At 42.4% G+C, this 10,278-nt stretch overlaps 1 protein-coding gene across 1 annotated transcript in view; it reads right to left on the reverse strand.

The window, feature by feature from the left end:
* Positions 1–6,992, reverse strand: part of SNX24 (sorting nexin 24) — a 161,588-nt gene extending 154,596 nt beyond the window's left edge. Inside the window, exon 1 of the mRNA XM_082837219.1 lies at positions 6,726–6,992. Coding sequence (XP_082693345.1) covers positions 6,726–6,785 — 60 coding nt within the window. The 5' untranslated portion in view covers positions 6,786–6,992. The remainder of the gene's footprint in view (positions 1–6,725) is intronic.
* Between the last annotated feature and the right edge of the window lie 3,286 nt (positions 6,993–10,278).

Genomic DNA, 10,278 nt, shown 5'->3' on the forward strand with positions numbered 1-10,278 from the left:
AACCTTCGGCAACTATCACCCTGATCAGTCAGCAGACATCAACGTCAAGGCAAGACTCTCCGCCAGTATAAAGATTACAACTCACTGAAGGCTCTGATGATGGTTTGCATCTTTTAGCAATAAGGTTTTTTTGGTTTGTTTTTTTTTTTGCGGTACATGGGCCTCTCACTGTTGTGGCCTCTCCCGTTGCGGAGCATAGGCTCCGGATGCGCAGGCCCAGCGGCCATGGCTCACGGGCCCAGCCGCTCCGCGGCACGTGGGATCTTCCCGGACTGGGACACGAACCCGCGTCCCCTGCATCGGCAGGCGGACTCTCAACCACTGTGCCACCAAGGAAGCCCCAATAAGGTATTTTTTAATTAAGCAATGTAAATGTTTTTTAGACATAATGAGACTGCTCACTTAATAGACTACAGTATAGTGTAAACATAACTTTTATAGCTCTGGGAAACCAAAAAATTTGTGTGACTCGCTTTATTGCAATAAGCAGTGGTCTGGAACTGAACTCGAGATATCTCTGAGGTATGTCTGTACTAGTATCCTCTTTTACAGATGAGGAAAATAAGACACAGGAAGATTAAGTAGCTTGCCCAAAGTCTGGCTTCAGGCTAAATGCTGCAGGCAAGATTTGAGGCAGACAGCATGAGTCCATCCACAGCCTGTGCTTTTCATTGTGAGGCTGTGTCAGCTTCTGTCATAAACTGGTATAGTATTATAAATAGGGTTTTGCCAAGTGGCAAAACTTTCCAAGGAAGCATCTGAAATAATCAAAATTTGATTTAATCTGTACAGGTTCATATCTAATAACATGCCTGTCTCATTTTTGAGAGACAGTGTACTACAACTTGGACTACTTAGTATCACATCAAAGCAGATGAAACTAAATACAATGTGGTATCCTGGATGAGATCCTGAACAGAAAAAGCACGTTAGTGGAAAAATTGGTGAAATCCAAAAAGTCTGGAGCTTAGTTAATAACAAGTTACCAATGCTAGTTTCCTTATTTTGACGTTACCATGGTAATGGATGATGGTAACAGCGGAACTGGGTGGGGGGGGTATACGGAACAGTTGGTACTAATTTTGCAACTTTTCTGCAAATCTAAAATGATTTCAAAATCAAAAGTTTATTTTAAAAGAATAGATCAATTTCTAAGCACCGTATCTGCAAAATTCAATCCTCTTGTAAAATTTTTGATTTTCAAGTGAATGTAGCATTGTTTGTTAATGTTCAAGAATATTTTCAAACTTTATTTCTTGTCTTTAAGGGTAAGGAACATATCTTACACATGCTTGACTTAATCACTCAACACACATTTAATGTTTGTCTATGCTGTGAGTTTACCACGTGTGAGGCACTGTGCCAGCTATGTCCTTGTCACACAAAGGCCTCCTGCATCACAGATGCTTATAAAGGGTGACTGGAAGATAATCGTTGTGGGCACTGTGGTCTTGCTATCCTTCTGAACTTCTCCCGCTGCGGTGTCTACAGGGTTAGGTGGCAGGAATGGACTGACCTCAGTCCTAGCTCCAGGGATGCCCCCTAACTATTTTCACTCCATCTGGTTAACTTATCCTTGCCACAGTGATTACACGAATCATGGTGAAGGCAGCCAATCAGCACACAGAATTCCTCTGGCAACTGCATTGGTTGAGGAACTAACTAGGGATAATGAGATATGAAGGAAGAAAAGTGCCCTTGCTCTGAAGAAACACCCTCTCTTCCTCTGGATTTTGTAGAATGTGATTTTTCTTTTTAATCTGCAATATGTTACCATTTTGTCACCAGGTGGAAGCTACTCTGAGGATGAAAGTAAACAGAGAGTGGAAGTGGCCAGGCCCCCTTGATCTTACGTGTCATTCTCACAAATATAAAATGGCAATAATAATATTCCCCACAGACTACTGTTAATTCCAAGGCAATATGAGCACTGTGGTTATGTTAAAAACAACAAAAACAACTAAGAATTGGGATGATACTAAGGTTTTGCTAACCTTGTGGTAGTATTTACATTTTGGATATGTTTCTTTAAAAGGTCTTTGCCTGTCAGATATTCACAGTAAAACATTTACAGGTGAAATTTTATTTTGGATTTGCTTTAAAATACTCCAGAATTTTTTTTTTAATGGAAGAATGAAGGGTGGTGAACGAAATAAGTACTGTAAAATACTGAAGGTGAGTAATGGGTAAATGGTGTTCATTATATTGTTCTATTTGTGTATTTTAATCCAGAAAATATTAAACTGATAATTATCCCTGCATATATCTCAATATTATGATCGTGTATATATGGAGCTGCCTTATCTATTGAAAAGCATGATATAAAGTAAATCAGTGAAAGAGTCCAGATCTCAAGAAAAAGATGTATTTATATAAACACAACACACTCAGTCACACACATACAGTTAAAATGGACTTGAAGGGCTTCCATGGTGGTGCAGTGGTTGAGAGTCCGTCTGCCGATGCAGGGGACACGGGTTCCGTGCCCTGGTCCGGGAAGATCCCACATGCCGCGGAGCGGCTGCGCCCGTGAGCCATAGCCGCTGAGCCTGCGCGTCCGGAGCCTGTGCTCCACAACGGGAGAGGCCACAGCAGTGAGAGGCCCGCGTACCGCAAAAAAAAAAAAAAAAACCCAAAAAAACAATGGACTTGAAAATCTATCTAATTGAATGCCTCGATATTTACAGCTATGGAAAATGAAATCTAATACCTTCAAACTTTTATGGTGTTACATGAATGGTAATTCTAGTTTTCTTTTGTTTTTACCAACCATGTTATCTGAAAATGGAAAATATAAATACTAACCAATACTGGCACCCAGGACCTGCTTCCTTTCATATCCAGTGGACTGTTCTCCATCCTCACCTGACAAGGCCAGTGAGCCATATCTAGCATTTTCCTTCTTATAAAGCACCTACTGTTCTTTCTCTTCCTGCCTCACACCCCTCACCCAGACCTCTCTATGTATCCTGAACTCCAAAATGAAATAGCCTCATCTGCCACAAAAAACTCAGCAGGCCCCCAAATGAAACTGCCCACGTCAGTTCTTTTTTTGGTCACTATCACCCAATACTCGCGGGAGTCACCCTGCTGCCTCACATCTGGTCACCAGACCCTGGAGGTTCCTGTAAGTCCTCCCCTTTCCTTTCCCAGTTGCCTTAGTTCAGCCCTCATCCTCTCCTTTCTGGTCATTTTGCATCTCCTACATGATTAATGCTCCAGGGTCATCTTTCTAAATGCAAAGCTAATCATGTTACTTCCTTCCTTAAAACTCCAGCGACTTCCCACTGTCTGAAGCTGAAGTCCACACCCCTTTATAGCTCTCAAGGCTAGCCATCTGGTCTCTCCACACCTCTCTCTGTCGGAAATCACTGCACAACCCCAGTCCAACTCACTGAGCTGCTTCACGCCTCAGGATCACTGTGCTTCTGACTTTCTTCTCCTATTAGAAGACTCATTCATTATTTATTCAGTACGCATGTAGTGAATTTTCACTATGTGATAAGCCCTGTACAAGGATACAGCAGTGGAGAGTGACACTGTCCTAGCCTCAAGGAGCTTACAGCCTAGCAGGGAAACAGATATCAAACAAATACACTATGGGGGATAGGCGTAGGGTGGGAAGGGTTCACCTGCATTTTGTTACAATATCCTTTCCTGCTTCTTTGTAAACTAAAATGATTTAGAAGTGGCCCTTTTTTTGTTCGGTGTGGTTTGTTTTTTTGGTGAATCTGGGAGTTTAACATGCCTTCTTCCTGAGATGAAATTTTGCCCCGCACTTCCTCTTTCTGTAATTCACAATCCCAGCAAAATTCTCATCAGATTTCAAATGTCAGCATTCCTGAGCACCCCTCCTCCCCCCCCACCCCCACCCAGAGCACACCACCCTAAGTCAGAGCTGAACCGCCCTGTTCCTCCTCAGGACTCCAGCTGACATCAGAGCACTCTAACCCTTCCCCACCTGACCCCTGCTGCACGGGCTGAGAGTCCCTAAGGACAGCAACAACATCCTTCCACCTTTCAACTCCCCACCTAACACAGTGCAGGCCCAGGGTAAATGTTTAAATGTTCAAAGGGCAAACATTCACTCTTTAAAGGTAAGTTACTTCATACATAAAGCATAACTTCGTATAAGCTTTTTGAATAACAATTGAGCAATACTGATAAAAACTTAGAAGGCCCAGAAGTACCACTTCTAGTTAATGTTCTACAGAAATCCTAGTAGTAGGCATAAAAAGCATGTACAGGGATATCTTATTTCAACATTTTGCATAGTTGCCAAAAACTAGAAGCAAATGTCAATGGCCACCAACAGAGATCTGTGTAAACAAATTACAGTGCATTCCTTCTGCAGAAGATCCCTCCGCTACCAGTAAGAAGGAGACAGACCTATCCGTATTGGCACAGAAAGATATCCATAAGCTGTACAATGACAGTTATAGTGAAATCCTGCTATTTATTCTAAAAAAGAAACAAACATGTTTTCATAGCATAGGGGGAAAGTCTCTAAGAAAGCACCCCTATGCGTTATCCCTAAGGGCATGGGACAAGAAGGAGGAAAAATCATCCTGTACTTTAAATTTCCTGTCACTGAATTTGTTAGAATGCAGTTTAATATTTCTTAAATTTGAAACACAATCACTAAAGTAAAAAGGTACTTTTTTACACTAAAGTATACATTATTTTACCAGTTTCTTATTTAGGGAACTGAGAAAATATTTTTAAATTCTGGGTTTTTCTAAAAAGATGAAATATTATTCGATGCTACCTTCCCAGCACCCGGAATACAGACACATAGCAGGCACTCAGTTAATGTTTGCTGAATGAATAAACTGCTGTACAATTCCAAAACTGCTGGCCAAGGGTAGAAAGTATCTGCTTCACAAACTCAACAAAGGAAAAAAATCACTCGCAGAAGTATCTTAACAAATGGTTACCAACCTACATAAATTAGGATTTTTTTTTCAAGTAAATTTTCAAAAAGCACACAAACTCTCCTCACATAAGCAATCTTCTACCTACCAAGTTTACCAAGAAAAAGGCTCCTTCCAAATCAGTTTAATTCAAAACCTGGAGTGTGGCATATGGCTGGCCATAACACAAGTAATAGAAAGAAACAGGAAAACTTGGGTTAAAACACAGGCACTCTAATAGAAAAAACCAACCATTCTGATCCACCGAAGTGCTTATTTGGGGAGGTAATTAACTTTTTGCTTGGATTACTGAGACCAAGGCCCCTGACAAGCAGCCTGTTTATCTCCAGGTGCTAAAAGAATGCCCTAAAGATGGAAAGCCCTCCATGACTGTTGATGCTGATGGGAGAGGTGAGACACCTGAAAGAAGGAAAGACCACCAAGGTTTTAGGCTTAAGGAAAAAGACTTGAATAGGTTCAAATTTAAGTTCATTCCTCCACCCCTTTTTTTGAAGTAAGATACAGTATATTTAATCAATTTCATAACTCATTTATTTATCTAAATAACAGCCAGGGAACTCAGCTCTTCCTTGGTTGAAGTCCCCCCCTCCCCCCAAGGGAAGGCACTTTGAGAACTTGTTTTGTGATACGTGGACCCAGTAGTCTACTTAATTCTAGAAACCCACATACTCCTTGGATTTTTTTTTTTCCATCACTACTCTTAATTCTAAAAATTCCTTTGAGAGGGTGATTTAATCCTCGCTATGAAAACACAAGGTTCCAAATAAGTTGTCACCAAAACCCAATAATCTTTAGAGAAAAGATTAAAATACTTCTCTGCCAAACTAATGTAACTGGAGTTTAGCAAGTGGGTGAATTAAATAACAAGTGAATAAGTGAATAAAATAACAATCCTTTAGAGTGCCCTGTGCAATTTTCCCCAAAGCCTACCTGTTCTTTAAAAGGAAATAAAATTTTCCAAGGTCTATCCCAGGCTGAGGCATTTCTCCCTCTAGCAATGACTGTCTAGATGAAGATGTCTAAGTTCGCTGGGAAATCAACTACCTACAGTTCATTTACTAAACTTATTACCCAAAGGTTCCAGGCCCTGGTCTCTGCCCTCCCTGCCACTCCTCCACTCTTGAAAGCAGGGATCCTGTTTCTCATTCTTCAGAGACCACAGTCCTAGGTATGGAACAGGTGCTCAGTGAGTACCTGATTTTTGCCATTTCATGGCACTGCATAACGAGAAAAAACAACAAAACTTGGGGAATCATCTAAAAGCAACACATGTGTTTGCTTTGGCTAATAAATTCTACAAATGATGATTTTTTTAAATTAGCGTATTTTCCATCTGAATGAATCCCTACGTAACTTGGAAACCAACATCAACCCGCCCGCAAAGACACTTCTGTCTGGACAGAGGAGCAGCTGTGCCAGAAACGAACGCAGCCCATCCCGGGCTCCAGAGGGCTGGCGGCGGGGAGAATGGCGAGCGCCGCGTCCGAGGATACGACTCCCGGCGCTCCTAGCCAGAGGCCGGGAGCCGGGCAGGGAGGGGGAAGGGACCAAACCGGGGCACCCCGAGCGCCCGCCGCCGCCGCCGCGCCAGGGAGGGGGCTCCTGTTTCCTTGACACCCGCGCCGGGGCGCAGCCTTCCCAGTGGGCCCGGGGAGGGAGGGAAAGGGAGGGGAGCGAAGGGACCCCACCCCTCAACCCCGCGCAGGGGCGGCGGCTGCCGGAGGAACCTTCCGGACTCAGCAGCCGCAGGCCTGGCTCGCGGGGCACTGTCCCGCCGCGGCCGGCGCCTACCGTGTATCCCCGCTCCAGGTCACTCTCCTCGTAGCGAAAGGACGGGATGTAGACCTCCATGGTCGCGCCAGCCGGCCAAGCGAAGGGCGAGCGCGGGGCGGGCTCTCGGCCGCGGCCGCCGCCCCGCCCCCGGCCCAGCCGCCCCACCTCCCTTCCCGGAGCCCACGGGACCCAGAGAGTGCGCGGAGCGGGCCAGGGGCGGGAGCCCGAGGGCCGGCAGCCGAGGGCGTGGGGACTCTGTAGCCCGCCGCTCTCTGGGCGGGCCCGGGGCCGGAGCCGGGGGTCGAGAGCCAAGGGCGTGTGGCTCTGGGCTCCTGGGTTTCAGGCCCAAAGGGCGGCAGAGATCAGCTGGGCCCGGAGGAGGCGGGGCCTGGAAACCTGTGAGTCTGCAGAAAAGGGGTGTGCGCGCCACCGCGCCAGGGACAGGGCCGCACCCCGACGCTCCCTGCCCTTGAGGTTCGAGCGTGCGCTGGGCTTGCAATTTGCAAGACACCACCCTTAACAGATCGCCAGACAGCAAGGAGTAGAAAAGCATGGAGCCTCTTCATTTTGCTTTTTGTTGAATTTTCGCCTTAACACTCGGCTGGCACGAACAGCAGCGAACCCTGCACTACTTCTACCAAGACTTAACTGTTTCCCTTCGATTCCAGGGTGAGCGTCTCCTTCTGAGTTAGCCGTCGAACTTGGGAATGATGCTATAATACAGAGCCCTAAAGTCGGTTGCTCACTGAGACACACATTCCGATGCTCCAGTTCTAAAATCCTGCCTGTATAGGGCTTTTTAACTATAAGAGAAAAATAGAAGACGTGGAGGGGGGCGCCGGGGGAAAGAAAGAAAGAAGAAAGAAAGGTGAGGGCTGGAATCTGCCCCTCAGGCCAGAACATAATAACCTGAAAATACCTAAAAGATGAAGTGTTCCAATGAGGAAATTTGGTTATCAGATTACATTTGCAAACTCCGAGTTTCTTCCTTAGGTTAGAGCACAGGGCAGAATAGAAACTTGAAGGTGACTTGTATAGCAAGTTTCTTGGGCTGCAAGTGAACAGCTGTGACTACGTCAGTTTGCCCTTGAGGCCAGGGGGCATTTCAACTTGAAACTCTGAAGTTTATGATGAGACCTTAGTCATGCAAAAGAGGAATAATCAGGCCCTTTGCTTTAAGAACTTGCCTGATGTGGAACCTGCAAAGCCCTCTACAGTAGCCTCAGGTGAAGACTCCACCTTCTCACCACACATTTGCAGCTCCAGGATGTGTCCGCCTGTCAGAATGCCATGCCTCAGAATAGGCTGTGCCCTATAACCAGACTAGGCTTTCTCTTTTCTTCCACTGGCCAGCACCTCCAGATGTAACCAAACAGCTCTGTGGGCTCCATGCTGTCTCAGTTCCGAGCCTGGCTTGTAAGTTCCCTTAAACCTCTGGTGACTATCACACGGTATTGTGCCATGTATTTATCTGCCTCAGCCCTAGATTCTACAGAAAGTACTTTAAGAAAAATATTTTTTATCCTCTTCTTGGCATATTGCCAGGCACATTTTTTGTTAAAGCTTTATATAAGCATTTAAATACTCATCTTTACAAAACCAGCAGGTACCATGCCAGATGTTATTACATCCCATGTCTCATTTAAGCTTCATAACAACCCCATGAGGAAGTGTTATGTACAGTAGGGCTTTCAGGGACTCAGAAGTAGTGTTCCTGTGGCAGAAGACCCCCCCAAACAATTTCAGGATTGGTGGAAACAGGTTATTAAGGGCTCAGTGTGTAATGTAAACCAGGATTATGTAATCATAAAATCCTTGAGCTACAGATTGCTGATCAAGCTTTTAATATGCTTTTTATACGATCCTTCCACAACAGCCTACTAGTAGCCTGCCATATATATCTTTGTCTGGCTTGGCTCACCTATTTACCCATTGGACTTAAAAGTCAGAAATGTATGGGTCCAAGAAGATGTGACAGGTGGTCCAAATGAATCCATTTTTTTCTTCCTTTTTTGCTGTCTTCTACTAATAGCTGAGTAATTTTGCCTAGCTGAAAATATATACAAGCTCTCAAAATGTGGGTGTGTTCTTGAGGGTCTATCAGCGCAGCTATAATTGTTATAATTTGTTATTTCATATGGCATAATTAAAGCTCAGAGAGGATAAATAGCTATGAAATTACTAGCTAATAATTAGAAGAGCTAAATTTCTAATCAAGTTCTGTGGGTAACCACTGTAAAGGGAAGAAGAGAATAGCACTAAAGTAAGAGAACATGGCAAATGTATTATTGTGATGTTCTTACATATCTTTTAGTATGGCTCTATAATCTGTGACAGGTGAACTAAATATCTTCTCAGAACATTAATAAAAATACATGGCAAGTACACATATAAGAAGTTGAACAGTTAGTATCTGTTAATAAAGGCCAGAAAATTACATAAGAAAAATAACAAAATTCTGCTGGAATCTGGGTATGAAATCCCTACACTAAAAATACCACATTTACCTAGTATTGGGCAGAAGTATATTTCAGCAAACTTAATGATAAACTGCTTTAAATACCAACTTATATTAGAAGTCTTGACCAAAATCTATCTAGAATATATTACATATTCAACATTCAGTTATAAGACTAACATATCATGACCAAACAAGACTTATCCCAGTAATATAAAGATAGTTAAACATTAGGAAATCTGTTGCCGTATTTCTCAACATTGTCAGATTAGAAAAGAACCAGAATAAATGAGTATGAAAATAAATTTTGACTAATACTAAACTTTCTGTGGGTTATTTGTATGGAAATATATTAATATAAATGTTTCAGACATTACATGAAATTTCTAAAAATCTTATATGTTCTGGTATAATGTTATAAGTCATAATTCTAGTTATTACTTTAAAATGTATATCTCAGAAATAACTACATTTCATTGTCAATTGCGTTACTATGAACTTTCATCAAATCTTTAACCGTGTTAATTTTTAAGTCTTTTGTCATTTACAGACAGTTCTGGGTGTACTCTGATGCTTTTGCAAAAATGTTCCTATAAAAGGGTTTCATCTTCAAGGAATTCATAGAAAAGACTCTGACAAATACAGGTTTCTGGTAACTGACTATACTGCTGAACTGAATGAATAAGCATTTTCAGAACTCTAATGGAAAACTGATGAATTCATAAAAGTGCTAACAAAAGATCAAGATGAAAAAAAAATTAATTACATGGGACTGAGTGAACTGATGAGGATGATTATAATTTTTGTGACTTTCTGTTTGAATAAAAAATAATAATAATAAAAATTTTTTAAAAATGAAAATAAAATTTGAAACAACATTAATAAATCAGTACACCTCTTCTTAATAATTCTTAACAGGCTGGAAATAACAAGAACCATCTTTAACTTGATAAAGGTTACCACAACCCTATAGCAAATATCCTATTCAACATCATATAAGGAAGCATAAGAATAGTGTCAATAACTTTATCACAAGTATTGTTTGACATTCTGCTGGAGGCCCTAGCCAATGCAATAAGACAAGTAAAATAAATAAGAGGTATAGATATTGGA

The sequence above is a fragment of the Leucopleurus acutus genome (genome assembly GCF_964270905.1).
Source record: "Leucopleurus acutus genome assembly, chromosome: 3".
NCBI lineage: Eukaryota > Metazoa > Chordata > Mammalia > Artiodactyla > Delphinidae > Leucopleurus > Leucopleurus acutus.